We start from the raw sequence: 24287 nt of genomic DNA, 5'->3' as shown, positions 1-24287 counted from the left end.
CAGAATACAATATTAAATAAATTGGCACCTAGGTATTGTGATAATATCCTATCAGGTGGTGAATGGTGTTTTTTACTTATATTTAAGGTTAACATTAACTTAATTGTTTAACTTGTATTTGCATGATTTGCACTGATGATGCACAGCACTGATGCCACATGATTTGATTTGAAAAGTGCTTAAATGAGCAGGGGTACTGGTGTTCCTATTAAAATAGTCAATGTATGTATGTGGCGTGTGCAAAAGGTTAATATTCGCTTTTACAGCTTATTTCTATTGCTAGATAAAAGCTGACCAACCTGCTAACACAAACATCCTAGGCCTCATCGAGTCCAGTTACAGGAAGCTGATCAAAAACATTGTTGTCTATGGAGAGCAAAACCCACAGTGTTTCTATAACAGCTTTCCAGCCACAGTCAGACTGATGGCGAATGAACCAAGGGAAGAAAATAGCATGTCTCTCTTTGGCCTCTTTGGGTCAATTCCCACCATTGGGTCTGTGTGCATTAAGTTCGCACGTTCACCCCGTGGGTTTCATCCGGGTATTCTGGTCTCCTCCCACAGTTAACTAATCGTGCAGATTAGGTTAATTGTCCTACTATTTACTCTAGTATTATACAGTATGTTTATCCTTTTGTTGTCTTCCTTTTTTATCACTGTCTCAGAGAGCTTCTGGACAAAAAATGCAATGCACTCGTTTGTACAAATGGCAAATACAATCTTTCAAATCTTGAACCGCGACCGTGGCACCTAGCTAGTGTACACTACGCGGGAAACACCCCTGGCAAAAGGAACACAGCCTCTTGGACGCGGTGGTGTCCAAGGAAACGGTTTGTGCTTCTCGCTGCTTCCTGACCGGCTGTTAGAGACACAACACACTGCTGATTTACATTTAAACCTGTATAAATGTTACGTCTCTCTCTCGGAGCTGCTCGGCTGAGAGTCGCCGCTGGTCCGGTTGGTGTTCAGCGGAGAGCCGGAGCTGAGGTGAGACCCCGAGCTGGGCAGTAACGGTAAGTTAGCCGGTCAGAAACTTTACCCGGTTGCCAGATGATGCATTTGTTAACATTAGCAATTATTTGACTCCGTTTGTTTTGTTAAAATGTTCCTAGCTTTAATAAATACACCAGCATTCGAAAATATATTTTCTCCGATAATGTGAAATATTTCGGTTGCAAGTACGCTGAAAAACGGAACAGTGGTTAGCATGTAGCTTAGCACTGGCAGTGCTGAATATACAGTAATGAAGCATCAGTTGGAGCTGTGACTGTGTTTACTGTGTGAATGAAACACTGCAGGCGATCATCAATCACACTGTCAGTTCCAGAATTATTGGCACCCTTCATGAAATAAACATCCAAAGAGTGATTCGAGCTTAAACGTATTTTATTTATTTATATGTTTATTATTTTATTTTATTATTAAAGTACCCGTCGTTGACAGGAAAAGAGTTTAAAGATTACATCTAAATATAAGCTGATAAGCTTTAAAATGTAATCAGTAATATTACTGTTTCAGGTTGAAGCCCCCATACAGTACATCTGTCTGCAACAAAGTTGAATCCCTTAATTATTTAAAACTGTAATTTCTCCACAGTTAATTTGGTGTAACAACATTGTATGGTATTGGTTTCTGAATATTAGGAAATTGCACAGCTTTTTACAGTACCTACAGTAGTTAACTGCAATATTTTGAATCTACTGTCATTTCATCTTATTACAATCAATAGAAAAAAGAGAATATAGAAAAGTTTATATTTATATCTTGTTTACGTTAAGTTGTACTTCATACGTTGTCAGCCAAAAGACGTCAGCCAAAAAATATTTGCTGCTGGCTGCGGTTTAGCTTTAGTGCTTGGGCCCTAACAATTGATTTTGGAGTCAGTGTAGCGATACATAAATTAACACTCAGAATACATAACTGAATCGATTTTTCCCTATCTTCACTGTCCGTCTTCACAAGACCTGCTGGACCACAAGACACAAAATAGTAAATTTATCTGTATGCACTCCCTTTTTATATTAAACATGCTGAGTGCAGCTTAAAAGGTTGCCTTTGGTTTCCTAAACACAAGATGTTCCCAACGTCCAAGTAACAGAACTTACCTTCTGTTTAACCGATTGTCTTGTCATCTATTTAACAACTGATGTTAAATATTGATTCAGGCACTCTTTATCAATTTTAAATAAATAAACTATCTATTTTAAAAATAAATACTTAATTATAATTCATTATACAATAATAAAATATATTAAACTACTTTTTTGCTACCTATTTGAATTATCAGCAGGATACAGTAAACAACATTTATATTAGACATACAAACTTAATATGTTAAATTCTGTAGGTGAGCTTTTTTAAATTTTTTATTTATGTTTATGTCATTGTTATAAAATATGCTGTTTTTTAATGCCAGGGTGGTCAAACTGGGACTTCTGATTGTGTAGAATAACCAAAAACAATCATTAGAGTAAAAGCTACCTTTATTTTTCTATATAATCCCCTGCTACACTAATGCACTTATCACAAAATGAGTAAATCACTGGTGCTTTTATAATATCAAGGTAGAATTTTTGTCAGTACACTGAAACTGGAATTCGATGCCCTCATCAAATCTGAAATGCTGGCCCTCCAGGAACTCCTTCAGTGGCCCAAATATGTAAAGGTGCTTGGACTGTGTGGGGAATGTGGCAATAACCCCCAGAGTTCCTGTAACATGCAAGCGGTGTTTGTAAATGATGGTGTGTACAGTTCCCACAGTCAGATGCTTCTGTTCTGCAAGCTGGCGGCAAGTTATTTGTAGATTTTTAAAGATCAGGGATTAGCTGAATGTTCACAGGAACGACTGCAGTGGGGATTGCCATTCATGGACATATGGCCTTCTTAAAAATGTTTTTGCCATTCAAGTGGTTTACTGTGGCTACTGTATTACTCTCACCTTAATGAGCTTGACTTCATCTGTAAATATTAATTGTTTTTACACCTTCATTCACAAAAAATTTCAACACAATTCCTGGTTTGACTTGAACACTGCTCAAATATTTGATTTTAAGCAAAATGGTGAGATTTTCTTCCTGCAAGATGACAACATGCTGCTTGGCATGCCTCAGGCCTACACACAGCTTTTAAGATTGTAAATCCAAGTGGTCTAAGAAACCCTGCTAAAACAATGTTAAAGCCTGAACCCTCAGTTATAGTGTAGAAGTATATTTTAAAAGCAATTTTAAACTGAAGGAGTGACATTTGTTTGGTTGTTTAGAAATGAGAGTCACTGGGGTGAAACGATGCAGTGGTGCTTAGGAACGGTTGAGTGTTTGTGTACACTCCAGGGAAACAGAAATGTGTTCAGCTTCAGTGCTAGATATTGAAAAACAGAATTTTACTAATTTGGTTTGGGGTAAATAAGGCTTGAACTAATTTTGCTTGTATCAAAGAGTAATATATGGAAGTTTATGTGTCTGCTTTTATCACCTTTCCTCTCACCTTATTTAATACAATCTCTGAAACAATGCGGACGCAGGAGGGGTGCACTGCTTTTTATACTGCTTAGATACCATGCTTTTTTCCTCTATGTGTATTTGGCTTATTTGGTGAAGGTATGCTCAGTGTTTATAATCAGTTAATTAATGAATTATCTCACAAGCAAGATCAAACCATGATGTTATATAAAAACACTGTCTGACTAAAAACACCCCACCTATTTTACATGCCTGTATGTTTAGCTACATTTGAGTTTCCTTCCTTTTTTAAGCTGTAAATGTTGGAGCTTCTAGAGACCTCATCATCTACCCCACTGGTTGTCAGACATTGCAGAAAGTGCCACCAAAATGTCATGGTATTAAATGATTAAGTGATTCACTGGAACTGTCATGGCAGTATTTACATGGATAATATGTTTCAGTTGAGCTACATTTAGGTTGACTGAGGCATTGTTCAGACTGAAGCCAAATCAGATTTGTCTTGTGCTGTTTCTTTAAATTCTTCATAGCTTTGCCTGATTTATCAGACATTTCACTTCATCCACTGTCCAGGGACTATTGTTGTCCATTTTTATACTGCAGTTCCTCCCCATACATTTTTACATCGATAATAGCCCCAAAAGCAGAAAATTAGCTCCTTCACAACCTCCTAAAGCATGGCAACTTAACTTTTTCCAATATTATAATTTTGTATTTCATTGTCTCCGTGCTGATTTTATAACCATGGATTCAAGTCCTGTAATGTGTAATGTGATCATGTGGACTTCCTTGTCGAATTGTGAGGGAAGTAATGTACAGTATAAAATCTGATTTGGGCGGGTAGAGCATCCAGACTTGAACCTGATTTTAAACTACCTCTGGATCAGCAATCTAATTCTAAACTGATACCAATCTGGGTCGCAGTCTAAACAATACCTACTGCTGACAGACCTACAACCGCATCAGATAATGTTATTAACGTTAACACAGTGACTTTTATTGAATTGCAGTCATAGACTAATAGGGAACAAATCAGTTAAATTTTCAGTTAGATGGGACTGTTATTGGCCGTCAGTATTCATCCTCCCCTTTGTCTTTTCCATCTGCACATATTACTGTACATAATTAAGAAGATTATGCCGGGCCAACTTTCGGCCTGTATATCCTAGACCTTCTCAGTCCCTTTAAATAATTTTGAATTATCTTTTAGATAATTAATTTTTAGAGTCTTAGATTTTAGAATGTCCTTTATTTATAAATAATTTGCATAGACACATATACACTATACTGTATTTCCAAAAGCATTCACATGCATATGAACTTGAGTAACATCCAATTCTCAATCAATAGGGTTTAATATGATGTTGGCCCACCCTTTGCAACTATAACAGCCTCAACTCTTCTATGAAGTCTTTCCCCAAGTTTAAGGAGTGTTTTTAGGGGAATGTTTGACCAGAAGCGCTTTTCTGAGGTCAGACACTGATGTTGGATGAGAAGGCCTGGCCCTGCTCATCCATGTCTTTATGAACCGAGCTTTGTGCACTGGTGTCCACTCATGTTAGAACTGTTGTGGGGTTGTTTTTCAGTAGTTGGGCCCATACTTCCAGTGTAAAGACCTCTTAATGCTTCAACATACCAAGACATTTTGGACAAATTTATGCTCCCAACTTCATCAGTGCACAAAGCTAGGTCCAGTAAACACACTCCTAAACCTTGTGAAAAGCCTTCCCTGCTGCAAAGAGTGGGTCAACATCAAATTAAACCCTATGGATTAAAAATGTTACTCAAGTTTATATGGATGTGAAGGCAGGCGAGAGAATACTTTGAGCAATATAGTGAATAATGTCAGCTATATCTTCTGTCTGTCTGATCTGTTTTTTCTTAATTTTTTCTTTTCTTCATAAGAGGTCAATCACCATCATCTCTTCACTCTATGCCTTGACCTCTAATCATGCCAGGACATATCTCCCCAACCGGCCCTTCCTGGAGTGCCTCAATCCCCACTCAGCCATTCCACTTCCGTCTCCGTATTGAGCCGATGGACTGGCGCCGTATGGCAGCACTGGATGTGGACCGTGTTGAGAGAGAAACAGACATAAACGTGCTGCAGGAGTTCATCAGTGCTGTCACTTTTTGTGCTGTGGAGAGCGAACGGTGTCCGCAGTGCCGCTGTCCAATTGACACGACACTGCTCAAAGTTCTGCGGATGTCACAGCTCAGCACAGAGTACCTGCTGCACTGCCAGAACTATCTGAGCTCACAGGTGGCAGCACTGGAGGAGCGGCTACAGGGAACGCTGTCTCAGGTAGTGCGAGAGGAAGAGGAGAGAGCACGACTCGAGAAAGAGCTGCAGGAAGTCAGGCTGGAGAGCCGGCGCAGGAAGAAGCTTATCGCCACTCAACAGCTCCTCCTGCAGTCCAGTGCTAATAACTACCACAAGGTGTGTTCATTAAAGTGAAAAACTATTATAATGTGATATGAGACTTTTTAATTAATTAATTAATTTTTATTATGGTCAGAGCCCTTGACAGATTTACACACATAGACTAAAATTAAATCCTGAAACTAAAATAACAGCTGGGCACATATAATAAAAAGCACATGATAAATAAAGCTACTGTAGGCATCCAAGATATCGTTACTCCTTTTGTTTTTGCTTCAGTGAAAACAGGTAGTAGGAAGCTGTTGCTCTTAAGATAAAGTCTGTTCTATTTGGCAGCATAAGAACAGAATATTAAGGTATTTCATGGTATGGTATATTCCCTTATGGAATAAAAAAAACACATCCTGTTCACCAGATGAGGATTCCTTAGACACTAATAAAGCAGCCAAAAAACTGTCTCTCTGCAAGCCAACTTTAAATAGTACCAGACTTCTATTCAATAAAAGTCTGTCAGCTTAATAAATGGCCACTTGCATAAAGCCAAACCATCAAATAAAAGCAGATGATTATATACTTTATAACACACACACACACACACACACACACACACACACACACACACTGCAATGCCATGGTGTCCAAATACATATACTTCAATATGGAGTTGGTCTCCCTTGGAAGGCTGTCCCAAAGATTTTGGAGTGTTTCTGTGAGAATTCATGTCCATTACTCTATGAGGTCAGGCACCAGGTATGTTGGCTGAGAAGGCCTGGCTTGCAATCTCCGTTCCAGTTAATCCCAAAGGTACTCGATGGGGTTAAGGTTAGTGCTCTGAGCGGGCCAGTCAAGTTCTTCAACACCAAACTCATCAAACTCATCAAACCATTAAACCATGTATTTATAGTCTTTATAGTCTTTGTTTTGTGCAAATAGAAAAGGGCCTTCACTTCAACTGTTGCCACAAAGTTAGGAGCATAGCATATTGACATTACAATATTTGCTATTTTGAGAAAAAAAAATCACCTTAAGAACTCAGAACTTGGAACTATATATAGTGGTAACTCAGCAAACGAATTTAATCCGTTCCGAGTTAAGGTGAATTTTTTTCCGAATAGCAAATATTGTAATGTAAATGCAGGTAATCATTCCAGCCACCCAAAAATACTACCAAATTAACAATTTCCAACGCCATAATTATATGTTCGGATTTAAAAAATATTTATTTTTTATATTTTACCATTGGGACAGTTTCACAGGACAGGGTTTTTTCATCATTGTGCTCACCGATTTACTCATAAAGCCGGAGAGGCCGATACAGTACTCCCACACCCCCACACACGTTAATTGTGTGGAACACAGGGAGTTCCGTCGCAGGCATGCCACAGACATGTTTCTCAAAAGTAACTGTAGGCACATTTGAAGTATAGTTCCACATGTGCCAACAAGAATGTCTTAAAATTTAAATTAAATTTAATTAAAATTATAAGTAATGCAACCTGTTGATCTTCCTATCGTTTCAGTGCCAGCTCTGTGAAAAGTCTTTCGTCAATTACTCTTATTTACAGTCTCATGTTCAGCGCAGACACCCTGAGATCACTGATGCAGGTATAAATACTATTTTGTTTGTCCACTGCATAATTTTGGTCAGTCAAAGAAAGTCTTGACAGTGAGTATCAAGACAACATTTTAAAAGACAAAAGGTGGGCTAAATATTTTTCCATTGATAATTATCCATATGTTTTACAGTAATGATAAGAAACAATAAACAATAAGAGTTGATATAGAATGCATGCATACAGTAAATACACCTGTTTGTGGGTCCAGTTTTTAGGAAATGCCTAGTTACAAAATTTTTGGGCTGCGATTTGGCGCCTCCTAGTGGGAAAAGCGCCCACGTGCAGTGACGTCTACCAGTTGTACACTTTTGCAAAATCTTAATGGTAGAACAATTCTATATTTAATCTTGTTAAAATATTTAAACTTGTTGAAATATTTGAACCTGTTGATCTAATTTACTATAAATTTCTTCAGCTCCTCCAACCCATCTAACATGTAGGACCTGCTTAGAAATGAATTTGGGATGGAAAAACTTTTCAGACCGATTCTGTAGGAATTTACTGTATGACTGTGTATGTGACAATTAAAATTCGAATTTGAATTTCTTTGCATAAAAATTTCTTTGGATGGCTGTTTTGCAATTAAAGCAATTCCCTTTATGTTATTTCCTAACATTATTTGATTACAATGTAACTGGTCAGGCTCAGTGAGTTAAGGATCTGAAGTTTGTATCTGTATAGAGCTGAAATGCCCCCTTCATAATTAACTCCATCAATGTACACTTTATTTAAAATACACAAAATGTTTTAAATAAAACAAATGCACTTGTAGTTGGGCTGGTATTTCTATTCCCATTTGATGAAAAGTTCTCTCTCTGTGATGTTGGTCAGAGAAGCAGAAGAAGATACAGGTGGAGCAGATGAAGGATGGGTTGGAGGAGCTGAAGGAGAAACTTAGACTCACTCAGAGTCGGCTTGAAGCAGAGAGAGAGGCAGATGTGTATAGGAGACAGCAGGTGGGTTTGGGCTGCAGAAAGCTGTGCAGTGTGTTTGTGTGTGTGTATATATATATAGGAAAACACACACACACACATAAACATATTTCTGTTGATGTATACCAGGAGCTGGAGGAGCAGCGGAAAAGAGAGGCATCTGACCGAGAGATGATGGAGAGATGCAAGGAGGAGGAGAAGAGGACATTTCAGGATGAAATCGATGGCCTGAGACAGCTCCTTCACCAAGAATTTGCACAAATTAAAAATAAGAGCATCTCCATAGAGACTGTGAGTGTGTACCAGGCTTGAGCATTACACATTGCAGGCCATAGATGGAGACATATCCTCAGATCTTGAAAAAGACTGAATTGTTTACGGTCAGTGCTTTACAAAGAGAACTTGAACATAACACACATTTAATATTGTATCTCTGATGGCTAGATCAAATGTCCAGTCAGTTCATCAGTTGGTGCAACATCACAGCAAACTGGGTAAATATAGAATAAAAAGATAAACAAGAGACAATATTATCTTGCAGTTTCAATTAAAATTGGGCATAGCCGTTAAACCATGTAAAAAATAATCAGTTACAATGTAATATCGCACTTAAGCTCTATATTTATATTACATACACTGCCTTTGAACACCAAGAATTTCTTCTGAGGAATAAGTGGGCTGAATCCCAAGCTTCGCCAATTTCTATGTCATACAGTATTATTGTTTTTCAGGCCCAATAATTGCCGCATACCACTATTGACTACAAATGGGGGCCCTTCACACACTTTGATGACACAGAGCTGATGTCTTAGAGCTTGGGCCCTAAAGATTAGTCTTATGTTCATTTTGTGATGAGATGTACTGTAGGTATCTAACAACTACTGTAGTTGAGAATCATGACTTGTCTTGTTTGAAGGACATTTCTACACAGCTAGCAAGCTTTTAGGCATTTTATACATCTTTATAAACTTTCCCCTTACATAACATGATCCTACAGGAGAGACGGCATCATTGAGATATTTATTGGCAATACAGGTGGTACCCAACTTACGAACAAGTTCAGCAAAAAGAGTCTTAGACACCTTTCACACAAATAAACAGTAAAGCATACCAATCCACTTGACTATATCTCTGTCCCCTTTCCCCACACTGACATCAAATGGCCAAAAAACGAAAAAATTTATCTAACACAAATGTAAATTGTAATGTAAATTGTAACAGTGTTGTTGCTGCACCTTTAAATCGAGAGGGAAATCCCGGACGGCATTTTGCCTTAGAGCTGTTTTTCACTTTATTGAACAGTGAACTAGGTTTTGTTGAGGATTTTCCAAAATTAGGATTATTCACCATCAGGACAGTTTTACAGGACAGCCATATTCTGTCATTGTGCTTCCAGACTGATTCATTGAAATCGGTGAGGCCGACTTATTTCTCCCCTACCCCTGCACGCACACACAAATACAATACTGTATACTGGACTTTTTGTACAATTCACATGAGCTACTTCTGTGATTAAACGAAAACGGCAACTTAATTTTGGTCAAAACATGGGTTTTCTTGATGTTTTTCCAGGCTACATCACACATATTTTATAAATTAATAATGCTGGTAATTTCATTTGATTGCTTCTTGTACAGTAACTGTACACAAAGAAACTGCAAACAGTACAATTTGAGTTTTAAAAAAGAATAATGCCTAATACATTATAGTACTATGTGAAGAGTCTACTGAAACCTGAAAACATATTGTAAGACATTACTTTGGCTTTCACATTTTTTAGAAGCATAGCAATATATATATATATATATATATATATAATATCAACAAAATATATATATACAAAATATTCTGCATTGTGTATGTTGTTCTGTATGTGCAGAAACTGCATGAGTTGGAGAACAGAGATAAAAACATGCCTAATCTAAGAAGCGAGGATGAATTTGAAAAAGAACGGATGAGGATCAGAGAGACAGAGCTGAAAGAACAAATGGTTGAGGAGGTTTGTTTTCTTTTTGTTTTCTTTATTTGCCTACTGCTTGCTTTTTCAATCAAAAAATTGTTGTAAATTTTAGGGGGAAAGAATACTAATATCATTTGTGCAAATTTGATCATTAAGCACCACCCAGGTAAAGAAAAGAAAACCCCTTCTCAAATGCGCAAGTGGTTATCTTTGGGTTCTTTACTTCTTTACGAGCATTAGGGTGAGGTGATCTATGAGCCCTTGCTGTTCTGAAAAATGCTCGTACAAAGCTATCAGTTTGCTTGCTATGGCTGTGTTCTGTTCCACAGTGTAGTTTAAAATATTCTCAGATCCCCTTGTTCCCTGTGCAGGGAATGTCTTTTAAAGCACCTTACCTGAATAAAATCCATTCATTGCCAAAACCTTAATTATTTTATTTGTTTTGTGCTTGACAGTGGATTTAAGGTGTTTCTGCTGAAATTATGTTTGGTTTTCACCAAAAATTGCACTTGCCCTTATGCTAAACTCCATTTTGGTTTCATTTGTCCATAGGACATTGTTTCAGACGTTTTCTGGTTCGTTCAGATGCAGTTTTAAAAACCTTAGTCATGCTTCCGTTTTTCTTTTAGCCAGAAAAGTCTCCATTAACCCCTCCAAACAAACTGTACTTGTTCAGTCCTCTTCTAATTGTGCCATCATGGACGTGTAATGGATTGTGCTGATGATCAATTTATCAGTGGCTGATGATTAGAAGCACCTAGCTAAAACTTGTATAGGGGGTACTTGGTATTGCCCACATATTCATTTGGGCATCTTCATTCGTGTTAAATAAATAATTGCACAGTGACACAATTTATATGTTGTTGACCCACTATGATCAGAAGATTTTTATTATGTTTTTAAACTAAAACACATAAAATTTAAAGAGGCATACTAACTTCTAAACAATTAATGTAAATAATATTTTTTTTAATTTTCTAGCACCACTGGCATTCCTAAAGAGGCTAACATTATGCAGATTAATAGAATATGTAATGCTGATATATTCCTTTACAATTTGATGTAAATTGATTACATATATTTTGGGAAGACAGTATTGAATGATGCATAAAATTAATGTCAGGTCTTGTGTAGTTCTATGTCAAGTTCTATGTCTTTGTGTGCTTCAGTGACAAGCAGTGACTAATACGTATTTTTGCTGGTTCACTTCTGGAGATAAACCATGGTCCACTTGTTCCCTACATCGTTTACAGTGAAACTGATCAGTATTGCTTCCTGAAGTTTGGAATCTTATCTAGGATGGCTGAATTGCCAGTGCAGTCTACTTCACAGGAAACTGATCGTGTATGATCATGTCTCCTATGTTCTGTGACTTTTAGAAGAATAAATGGAAGAAGAAAGTGAAAGAGCTGCATGATAGACACCAGCATGAAAAAGAGAAGGTGAGAGTAAATGATTGTACCTGTTTTGTGAAATTACCAGCAATTATGAGAAAATTAGCCAAGTGTTATAACAACACTGTCTCTCAGAAACTGAAAGTTTATAGCATTGGGACTATGTGTCATAATTGCACTCTGTATGCATGTGTAATAGCTGGAAAGTGAAAATATGAGGCTACAGAGGGCTTTGACTGTGGAGGAAAGCACTAGTTCTAGTGTGCACTCACTGAAGCAGCAGGTTGTGTCTCTCTCCTCTCAGCTCAGAGAGAGAGACACACTCATCCATTCCCAAAAAAAGAAGGTAGGGGGTCTTATTTTAAGCCAAGCTAGCATCACTAATATCCTGTCTTTTCATATGATGTTTTGTCTTAAAGTTTCATTCTACAAGATCTGTTTTTTTTTTTATTCTTCATTACAGATAAAGACGCTGATGTCTAGATCACTGTCAGGTAACTGACCACTGATATTTTAGCTATTCTGATTTAGATCAGAAGCATGATAAATGCCAACCTTCATGAAGAAATACACTACAGTACAAAATCACCACTGTTGAATTAACACCTAGAGAGTTGAATTAACGCAGTGCAGTCTTTATATAGCATGGACATGGAACATCCCCGGGGGTTTTACTGTGCATCATTTTTATTATTTTTTTTTTTTTTTAATCTTACAGTATCTACCTAAATACTACTATGTGGAAATATCTGTAAAACATAACACTACAACTACAGTATGAGACTGGAGCATAAGCATTGTTCACCTTCCTGTTTTGTAGAATCCATTTCAAAAATGGCTGCTCAGAATTGTCCAGAAGAAGAAGAGAGTAATGAAAAGGAAGAAAGTATGATTTTGCAATATATTAATCACATAAACTAGGAAATACTGTACTATTTTTTTTTAAACGCACTAAAGCAGTTCTGTGTTCATGTCCTGTCAGTTGAAGAATTAGTGGCAGCCCAAGTGGAACCAGCAAGAGGAGTTCCAGTGCAGAGGAAGAATTTTAGACCTGTTGTGAAGAAAAGACTGCAGAAGAGACTGGAGGAAATAGGACTCAGAAAGGTATGTTAAAATAATTTAAAAAGTAATCCAAACAAGTACAATTTACTCCTCATTTATCTATCTTCAAGTGTTTCATCCCAGTCAGGGTCATGGTGGATCTGTTGTAGATCACAGAACATGTTCACATGCTCATTGGCACACAATTGTTCACACATAGGCCAAAGAGCTTGATAAATATTCATCCGGTCATCTGTTAGTATCACACTTTGCTGTTGGCTAAAGACATGTCATGTTGTTCTATTCATTGCTGTTTTGTTCAGGGCACTAAGGGGATCTCTACTCAGACCCTGAGAAGTCTAATCTATGAGCGAGGACAGACATTTAGGAGTCAGACACAGCTGCACGATTTGAGAAACAACCTTGAGGCCCAGCTAAAGCTAAGAGTAAGAGAGCTGCAGAGGAGCCAGGGAACGCCTACAGCTAGCACACGTGTGTTGTGTAAGAATACACCTACCACTTATACTACAGCATATACACACACGCAGGTACTTACTAAGTCAGTTACATCACACACAGTACCATACAGTACACCAGTCAAAGTCTGTCAGACAGTCTGTCATTGCAAAAGTGTATACCTATGTACAGTGACTTGCAAAAGTATTTGGCCTTCTTGAACTTTTCCACATTTTGTCACATTACAGCCACAAACATGAATCAATTTCATTGAAATTCCACGTGAAAGACCAATACAAAGTGCTGTACACTTGAAAGGTGGAACGAAAATCATACATGATTCCAAACTTTTATTTTTTTTTACAAATAAATAACTTCAAAGTGGGGTGTGCGTAATTATTCAGCCCTTCTTTGGTCTGAGTGCAGTCAGTTGCCCATAAACATTGCCTGATGAGTGCTAATGACTAAATAGAGTGCACCTGTGTGTAATCTAATGTCAGTACAAATACAGCTGCTCTGTGACGGCCTCAGAGGTTGTCTAAGAGAATATTGGGAGCAACAACACCATGAAGTTCAAAGAACACACCAGACAGATCAGGGATAAAGTTATTTAGAAATTTAAAGCAGGCTTAGGCTACAAAAAGATTTCCAAAGCCTTGAACATCCCACGGAGCACTGTTCAAGCGATCATTTAGAAATGGAAGGAGTATGGCACAACTGTAAACCTACCAAGACAAGGCCGTCCACCTAGCGCACTCACAGGCCGAACAAGGAGAGCGCTGATCAAAAATGCAGCCAAGAGGCCCATGGTGACTGGATGAGCTGCAGAGATCTACAGCTCAGGTGGGGGAATCTGTCCATAGGACAACTATTAGTCGTGCACTGCACAAAGTTGGCCTTTATGGAAGAGTGGCAAGATGAAAGCCATTGTTAACAGAAAACCATAAGAAGTCCCGTTTGCAGTTTGCCACAAGCCATGTGGAGGACACAGCAGACATGTGGAAGAAGGTGCTCTGGTCAGATGAGACCAAAATGGAACTTTTTGGCCAAAATGCAAAACGCTATGAGTGGCGAAAAACTAACACTGCACATCACTCTGAACACACCATCCCCACTGTCAAATATGGTGGTGGCAGCATCATGCTCTGGGGGTGCTTCTCTTCAGCGTGGACAGGAAAGCTGGTCAGAGTTGATGGGAAGATGGATGGACCCAAATACAGGGCAATCTTGGAAGAACCTCCTGGAGTCTGCAAAAGACTTGAGACTGGGGCGGAGGTTCACCTTCCAGCAGGACAACGACTCTAAACATAAAGCCAGGGCAACAATGGAATGGTTTAAAACAAAACATATCCATATGTTAGAATGGCCCAGTCAAAGTCCAGATTCAAATCTAATCGAGAATTTGTGGCAAGATCTGAAAACTGCTGTTCACAAACACTGTCCATCTAATCTGACTGAGCTGGAGCTGTTTTGCAAAGAAGAATAGGCAAGGATTTCAGTCTCTAGATGTGCAAAGCTGGTAGAGACATACCCGAAAAGACTGGCAGCTGTAATTGCAGCAAAAGGTGGTTCTACAAAGTATTGACTCAATAGGCTGAATAATTACGCACACCCCACTTTTCAGTTATTTATTTGTAAAAAATGTTTGGAACTATGTATGATTTTCATTCCACTTCTCATATGTACACCACTTTGTATTGGTCTTTCACGTGGAATTCCAATAAAATTGATTCATGTTTGTGGCTGTAATGTGACAAAATGTGAAAAGTTCAAGGAGGCCGAATACTTTTGCAAGCCAGTGCCACATATTCATACACTTACCATCGACTTCATTAGGTGCACCTTGCTAGTATTGGACCCTTTTGTCTTCAGAACTGTCTTGATTTTTTGTGGCATAGATGCACCAAGGTGCTGGAAACATTTCTAACAGATTTTGGTCTATATTGATATACAGTAAGAGCTTAACACAATTGCTGACGATTTATTAGCTGCACATCCATGATGTGAATCTTCTGTTACACCACATCCCGAAGATGGTCTGTTGGATTGAGAGCTTGTGACTCTGAAGACCATTCAATTATCGTGATCTATTATCATATTCAAGAAATCTGTTGAAGATAATCATGTGGCATTATTCTGTGGTCATAAAGATATGGACATGGTCAGCAACAGTACTGAGGTAGACATTGTGGAATTTAAACAATGCTCTGTTGGTACTAAGAGGCCCAAAGTGTGCCAAGAAAATATCACCTGCACCATTACGCCAACTGTTGACACAAGGCAGGATGGATCCGTTTTTATTAAGTTGTTTACTCAAATTTCTGACCCTACCATCCAGAAATTGAGAATCATCACACCAGGTATGGTTTTTCCAATCTCCTTTTGTCAAATTTTAGTGAGCCTATTTGAACTTTAGGCTCTCTTTTCTATTCTTATCTGACAGAAGCGTCACCTAGTGTGGCCTTCTACTGCTGCAGCCCATCTGTTTCAAGGTTCAACGTGTTGTGCGTATAGAAATGCTCTTCAGTTGAAACGAGATGTTATTTAATTTACTATTGCATTTCTATAAGCTCGAACCAGTCTGCACTGACCATTCTTCTCTGACCTTTGGCATCAACAAGGCATTTTCGCTGCTGCACACTGAATATTTTCTCTTGCAGACTATTCTCAATAAACTCTAGAGATGGGTTGTGCGTGAAAATCAACAGTGTGAAGATCAAAAGTTTTGGAAATACTCTGACCTGTCACGATCTGGATGTATTGGCAGGTGTTGACGCCGTGGGCGGAAGGAGCAGGCATAGATGCAGAGGGGTGGTGTAACCAAAAAAAAAAAGAGTCTTTTTAATGATAGTTAAACAAAGTATAAATAAAGATACAAACAAAGAAACAAACAAACTTAAACGATACTTAACTTTGTGCTAACAGGGGCTCTCTGGCAAGACACAGACAAGGGGAGACACCTAACACGCCCCGCGGCGAGACACCTAACACGCCCCGCGGCGAGACACCTAACACGCCCCGCGGCGAGACACCTAACACGCCCCGCGGCGAGACACCTAACACGCCCCGCGGCGAGACACCTAACACGCCCCGCGGCGAGACACCTAACACGCCCCGCGGCGAGACACCTAACACGCCCCGCGGCGAGACACCTAACACGCCCCGCGGCGAGACACCTAACACGCCCCGCGGCGAGACACCTAACACGCCCCGCGGCGAGACACCTAACACGCCCCGCGGCGAGACACCTAACACGCCCCGCGGCGAGACACCTAACACGCCCCGCGGCGAGACACCTAACACGCCCCGCGGCGAGACACCTAACACGCCCCGCGGCGAGACACCTAACACGCCCCGCGGCGAGACACCTAACACGCCCCGCGGCGAGACACCTAACACGCCCCGCGGCGAGACACCTAACACGCCCCGCGGCGAGACACCTAACACGCCCCGCGGCGAGACACCTAACACGCCCCGCGGCGAGACACCTAACACGCCCCGCGGCGAGACACCTAACACGCCCCGCGGCGAGACACCTAACACGCCCCGCGGCGAGACACCTAACACGCCCCGCGGCGAGACACCTAACACGCCCCGCGGCGAGACACCTAACACGCCCCGCGGCGAGACACCTAACACGCCCCGCGGCGAGACACCTAACACGCCCCGCGGCGAGACACCTAACACGCCCCGCGGCGAGACACCTAACACGCCCCGCGGCGAGACACCTAACACGCCCCGCGGCGAGACACCTAACACGCCCCGCGGCGAGACACCTAACACGCCCCGCGGCGAGACACCTAACACGCCCCGCGGCGAGACACCTAACACGCCCCGCGGCGAGACACCTAACACGCCCCGCGGCGAGACACCTAACACGCCCCGCGGCGAGACACCTAACACGCCCCGCGGCGAGACACCTAACACGCCCCGCGGCGAGACACCTAACACGCCCCGCGGCGAGACACCTAACACGCCCCGCGGCGAGACACCTAACACGCCCCGCGGCGAGACACCTAACACGCCCCGCGGCGAGACACCTAACACGCCCCGCGGCGAGACACCTAACACGCCCCGCGGCGAGACACATAACACGCCCCGCGGCGAGACACATAACAGGGGGACAAACACAACAGGACATAAACAAGGTGTGGAGCTGAAACGAGACACTAGGGAGAACGGGAGACACTAGAGACACGGGAGACACTAGAGACACAGGAGACACAGGAGACACAGGAGAGGACAGGAGACACGTAAAGACGAGACGAGAGACCAAGAGAGGGACAGGACAAGGGCTAAAGACATGGCAATCAGCTAGGCATGGCTTCTAGCTAAACATGGTTAAGCATTGCTTAACCATGGCAGTTAGCTACACATACACCTAGCTAAGCATGTCTTCAGCCCCAACATGCACTAAGCTATACTTACCTACTAGCTTAAACACACTAGGGAATAGGGGCACAGAAACACAGACAAAGACTACCCAGTGGCTAGGCGAGGCAACCCTCCAAGGCTAAGCGAGGCAGCACTCACAAGCTAGTCGTTACTCCGAAGCCCGGAGGGACCGCACTCTAAACCTAGGCACACTGGGACGCTAGGGGGAGAGGAAACACAGACAAGGGATACCCAGTGGCTAGGCTAGGGGACCCTCAAAGGCTAGGCTAGGGGACCATCATAGGCTAGGCTAGGGGACCATCATAGGCTAGGCTAGGGGACCAGCAAAGGCTAAGCTAGGCTCAGGACACAAGCAAAGGCTAAGCTAGGCTCAGGACACAAGCAAAGGCTAAGCTAGGCTCAGGACACAAGCAAAGGCTAAGCTAGGCTCAGGACACAAGCAAAGGCTAAGCTAGGCTCAGGACACAAGCAAAGGCTAAGCTAGGCTCAGGACACAAGCAAAGGCTAAGCTAGGCTCAGGACACAAGCAAAGGCTAAGCTAGGCTCAGGACACAAGCAAAGGCTAAGCTAGGCTCAGGACACAAGCAAAGGCTAAGCTAGGCTCAGGACACAAGCAAAGGCTAGGCTCAGGACACATCAAAGGCTAGGCTCAGGACACATCAAAGGCTAGGCTCAGGACACATCAAAGGCTAGGCTCAGGACACATCAAAGGCTAGGCTGAGGACACATCAAAGGCTAGGCTGAGGACACATCAAAGGCTAGGCTGAGGACACATCAAAGGCTAGGCTCAGGACACATCAAAGGCTAGGCTCAGGACACATCAAAGGCTAGGCTCAGGACACATCAAAGGCTAGGCTCAGGACACATCAAAGGCTAGGCTCAGGACACATCAAAGGCTAGGCTCAGGACACATCAAAGGCTAGGCTAGGGGACACCTAAAGGCTAGGCTCACTGGGCAACTCGGGGGAGAGGAAACACAGGATAGCTAGAGACACAGAGGGGCTATGGCTAGAAGCATGCTAGTACTGTAACTGTACTATAAACTCAACATAGCATTTAGCTAATCATGCTCCTAGCCACACATACACCTAACTGCTTACCTGCTCTAGTTAACCACAAGAACACAGGAGGACAGGACTGAATCAGCTCCACTAACACAGACACACAAAACATACACAGAGACATTGCCAATAAGAGAGCCCAAGTTAACACAACTAAAATCAAAGTACAAATTAAACAGATAAAAACAAACCAAAATGCCCACATAACTGACAGTGGTTTTACCAAAAAATGCTCGACCCAGTTTCCCAGTCTAAACAGCTATTTATAGATTAATTGATGGCTACCTCGGTTCAGGTGTGCACTGCATCACCTGACCGAGGTGCCTGCTGGGAAACTGAGTCGGCCAACAAAAACTACAAAATAAAAACAGTGACCTCTAGTGGAGGACCCTTACATGACCAGCCTGTCTGGCACCATCAATCCTGTTCAAAGTCACATAAATCACATTTCTTCCAGCTCAGTTTGAACTTGAGCAGATTCAAAGTTGCTGCCATGTAATTAGTGGATTAGATATATTTTAAACAAGGAGCTGAACGGGTAAACCTAATGAATTGGCCAATAAGAGTGTATGTTTTGTCACATGTTTGCTTTTACTCTTAACTGTGGCTGTGTTACAGACAAAAATCACATTACCATAAGAACTTGGTAAGGATTTGGTCCTATCACTTTAAAGGTTTTTATTAATGTTTTTTCTCCAGCAAGAAAGAAGGTTTATAGTCCAGTCATGCAACAGAGCCCAAGACGCAGGCGGTTCAGTCCCAAAAACTCTCCACAGAAACATGAGCTTCATCAGCCTCCTGCACCTGCACCACGCTCCAAAGCTCCTTCACTCACACCAATTCTGCCAGCACAGCAAAAGAAGAGCAGGTGCTTCCTTGCACACACACACACACACACACACACACACACACACACACACACACACACACATATATATAACTAAGATAAATTTGTAACATAAACATCTTAAACTTGCCTTACCCTTGTTCCTTAGAAGATTTGTTCTATTCTGTTTTGTTGAAATTTTAGGTGTTACTTGTATGTAGGAGTTCTCAGAAGGGTAGCACAGTGACAGTTTGTTCAAGGCCAGTGTCATTATAAAGATCCCCACAGTAATGTGCTCGAATACTGTCTAGTTCACATGCATGCTGTGTGTGATTCACAGATTGAAGAAAAAAAATGGTTAAAAAAGAATCACATAAAAAGAACAAGAGTCAGAAAAGGTGGAGACGTAGAAGGTGTGGAATGCATTAGAAAACTAAAAATCTAATCTGTATAAGATGAATAGCTGATATATCAAGTCTGTAGATTAAAATACAAGTTTAATAAATGATTAGGAATCAAAGAAAGACAACGACCCTGACCAAGATAAAGTGATAAAGCAGTAACCGAAAATAAATGAAATAGCAAATAGCAATCTGATCCTGGCCATCACTCATATATAGACATTTCTACAACCTGAATTCTGGAAATGTTGGGATTTTTTTTTTCAGTTTGAATAAAATGAAAACTAAAAGACTTACAAAATACCTGAACCAATATTTTATTTAAAATAGAACATGACCAATCTCTAAACAGAGAAAGTGTACTCTTCTATGCCTGCCACAGGTTTAAAAAAAAATGGCACAGGGGCAACAAAGGGCTGACAAACATCTACCAACTAATTAAATTATTTGACATCAGGTCTGTGACATGATTAGCTATAAAAGGGATGTCTTAGAGAGATGGAGTCTCTCTGGAACTGTTAATGGAGATTGAGAGAAACTGGAGGAATCTCAGTTCTTAAGGGACAAGGCCGAAGACCTTGTGTTGGATAAATAATTATTTTGATTGTGTAAAGCTGCTTTGCGACAATGTCAATTGTTAAAGGCGCTATATAAATAAATTTGAATTGAAGTTGATTTAAATTGAATTAGATGCCTATGGTCTTTGGGCCCTCAGACAACATTGCATCACTCATCGGCATGATTGTGTTATTGACATTAATGAATGAGTCCAGAAATACTTCCAGAAAACACTGAATAAATTATTGGCTCATTTTAAATTTTAATTCTTTTAGGTTTTAAAATTTTATTTAAAAAAAAAAAAAAAAAAACGTACCAACATTTCCAGAATTTGGGTCGTATGATACATTTCGATCTGACTTCCTTATTGTTACTCTATAAATAAACCAATACAATAAAACTATATATAAGACATTTCTACATTGGTAATTGTCAGTACAAAATTCAGTTCATAATTTAAATTGTATGTTTATTATATTTTTATATTTCTTATTTAGCTATTGTGTTTTCCTTAAAAAGATTATTTAAGAATTATCCAGTCATTAATCATGATTATAACACTTACGTCTGTTAATTGTGCCATCTAGTGTTAATATTATAAAAGGTATTTTTATATATATTGCATTTACACTGATCAGCCATACCATTAATACCTTCACCAGGTGAATTAAATAACTTAAATTCTAAATTATATACCAGTGAACCAGTATACCAGGAACATGGGCACCATGGTGAAACTGGAGCGTATTCCAGGAGATACACATACATGTGCACACACTTACATGCTCATTCACACACTACATTAATTTAAGAATGCTGTAATCTGCATATCTTTGGAAATAAACTGGAATAGCCAGAGGAAACCCACCAAGCACAGGTAGAACATGACATCTCGGAATCGAACCTGGCCCCTGGAGTTGCAAGGAGATAGTGCTGCCCATTAAGCTGTCTGATCTCACCTGTCTGATCTCACAGAAAAGCCAATGTACTGTTACACAAGATGCTGTGTATGACAGGCTTAAAAGAGTCCCTATAGTCTGGGTCCCTTTTATTTCCCAGATCGCAGTCTGATCGAGCATTCATGGAATGTGCTGGACAAACAGGTCTGGGCCATGGAGGCCTTTCCATGCAATTTACACTGTAGCACCTAAGGGATCTGATGCTAATGTCCTGGTACGTCCTGGTACCAGACACCACAACACACTTTCAGAGGTCTTCTGTTATCATGTCTTGATAGGGGGTCAGAGCTGTTTTGGTGGCACAAGGGGCACCTAATTGGTGTTATTGTTACTGGTTTTAATGTCATGGCTGATCAGTTTTTTTTTTTTTCTTTGTGTGTGTAACAGTTTTTTTTTTACCAATTCTATTTTGTTGCAGGTTGCTTAAAAGATAAAACAAATTGTCAATGTTATTTATAGGTTTTATAACAGCTTTTACGGTAGGTCCATCTAACACAATCGTCTCCTCATAACACTGAATCACTAAGAGGAAATGCAAATGAGTTGACTTTTTTGTTTGTTTCTTTTCATTGTTCTCCCACATACTACACATATGCCAGACCTAGATAAATATAAAATTTTCTTATCAACAAGTGCTGATGTGTGTTTAACATACGTTTTCCATCTCTCAGTACTCCACCCTTCAGCTCAGAAGAGGAGGACAGCGATGGGTCAGGTGAGGACAGCGCCTACATCACCAACTCCCGGGACAAACCGTCCACCTCTGTCCACCTCACAGCAACAAAGCAACAGCAGAGAGCACAACAGGAGCTCAGCTGGTCAGACAGTGACGATTCAGATGAATTAAACACACAAAAACCACAACAGTTTTTTAGTACACATGGTGAGAAAACTGAAATAGTCTATTCTCTATATGTTGAAAGAAGAGGTTGGGTTCTATTAGTCTTAAACATTCATATTCATAGTGACCTGAGGTTTGTTTTGGAAGACAAATCCTAACGTGCGTTCAGGTTAAAAGCTGAGAGGTCACTGATTTGCCTCCAGTTTTCCTCTTCAGAAAGTTGACCTGACTTTCATGTGCACTTTGGTCTCAGGTTCTGTTGTTCAAACGCTGACACAAAGTTTAGAAAAGCAGCTGAGCAGCAGCAGTGCTACTCCAGTAGGCGGAATACGTGTGCTGCCTCCAGCCTCTCAGCCTTCACCTCGACCGTCCATCATCAAACAACATGCGGTACAGAAAACAAAACAAATCAACACCATTATCAACACCAAGAAAGTAACTCTCATGCTCTTATGGCATTTAGTGACATTGTAGTAATGTAGTTATAAAATGCATTACATAAAATGCATCTAAGATTTAGAAAAAGAGAAATGCACATTTTTTTTTTTTTACTGGCTTACATCTAGTACAGATATTTTTTACAGATGGCATGTGGTAAATTGTATTTAAGAAAGTCTTTTTGCCAGGTTGGTCCTAACCCAGCACACTAAAAAGCTCATCAGACTCTTCCTTTTTTCCAACTGGTGTAAATTATTGTTGAGGCTGAAACCCACATCATGCCACGTATTTCCCTGCAGGTGTCTGAGGAAGAGAGCGATGTGGACTTGTCCTCCATCGAGGAGCTCACTGCTCCACCAACAGCCGGGCCCAGGAGCACAGATGTGGGCGGCACCTCAGGCACTAGCTTATGGAGCTCAGCTGCTAGCAGAGCAGGAGCATGGTAAAGGGCTTCAATACTGTTGAATACTAAATACTTCAATGCTCTCTTCAGAACTAAGTTAACTCTTTAATTGAAATGTATATATAATGGATCTAAAGTCTTAAAATTTCACTTACCTTCTTTATTTGACAATTTACTATGGGAATGTGCCTTAAATTAAATTATATTATATTACTGTATACTTACATGAAATGCAATTTAAGGGCTATTTGATGACACTTTCTTAAAGAGAAATAATATATATGATTTAATCATGCTCATTCTACATTGCATACAATAGTTTATATAATGCAGTTGTTTGTATGATAAACATTTGTGTATTTATTTTAATATTTTATGGTTTGTGGTTTTTCCATAAACAATTATTATCACTTTTTTTAATGAAAAAAGGGGAACAAGTCACTTAAAATCCTTAAGTGCTTAACATGCTTAGTCTGAAATAACATGTAATGATTTAATTATTGAAATACAGTAACAACTATTAATAAATAGTAGGAACAATGTCAGCCTTAAATGGCTTAAATGATTTAATAAATTAGAGAATACTTTATTAAGCATTTTTATTAGCCATTTGAGGATAAGAAAAATAATTTAACAATAATGGGTAAAATAGCTGCCCTAAATGGCTAATAGAATTATTGAGTTACAGTACTTGCAAAATGAAAGGATGTGAAAAGTTATAACACAAAACCTAAAGATGAAATTTTCATTTATTTAATCAGTGTTGCACGAGCAAGTAAAGAGTAGAGTGTCGTATTAAATGTCGGCATGGCTGTCGTTGGGCTACAGGAATGATGCCACAGCTTAACACACCTGTGCTGATGTTCAGCAAAACAGCCTGTAGAGTGTGATATTGATTTTATACAACAATTTTTACAAGTAGGAAATAAAATTTTCCCAAAGAAACTGCAGCTGGATAGAGGATTGTGGGTTGCCTCGAATGACTGACAGCCTGTATTTAAACATAGCAAACTTTTGCCAGAACTGGATTTTATAATAACAAACATAGGTAAGTGGAAATGCACCAGTGAGGTTACAGTAAACATTAGCAATCCTGAAATAACACTAGTCTAATCAAATTAGTGGACTGGAACTATTAGTTATAATTGTTTTATTAAACTGCTAG

The 24287-nt window shown here is 40.1% G+C and overlaps 1 protein-coding gene across 1 annotated transcript; it reads left to right on the top strand.

Annotated features, from left to right (window-relative positions):
- Window positions 1–861: 861 nt before the first annotated feature.
- dzip1l (DAZ interacting zinc finger protein 1-like) lies at window positions 862–23304 on the top strand. Its single transcript, XM_053499092.1, has 16 exons — window positions 862–1013; window positions 5366–5898; window positions 7362–7446; window positions 8289–8413; window positions 8519–8680; window positions 10269–10388; window positions 11729–11791; window positions 11943–12089; window positions 12207–12237; window positions 12564–12629; window positions 12726–12847; window positions 13108–13285; window positions 19396–19564; window positions 22112–22323; window positions 22535–22671; window positions 23019–23304. Exons 2-16 carry the CDS (start codon window positions 5410–5412, stop codon window positions 23163–23165), a joined length of 2253 nt encoding a protein of 750 aa, XP_053355067.1. The 5' UTR covers window positions 862–1013; window positions 5366–5409; the 3' UTR covers window positions 23166–23304.
- Window positions 23305–24287: the final 983 nt, after the last annotated feature.

The sequence above is a fragment of the Clarias gariepinus genome, chromosome 6, assembly GCF_024256425.1.
Source record: "Clarias gariepinus isolate MV-2021 ecotype Netherlands chromosome 6, CGAR_prim_01v2, whole genome shotgun sequence".
Lineage (NCBI taxonomy): Eukaryota > Metazoa > Chordata > Actinopteri > Siluriformes > Clariidae > Clarias > Clarias gariepinus.
The sequence above is the reverse complement of the archived record's forward strand: the minus strand, read 5'-3'. Positions and strand labels throughout refer to the sequence as shown.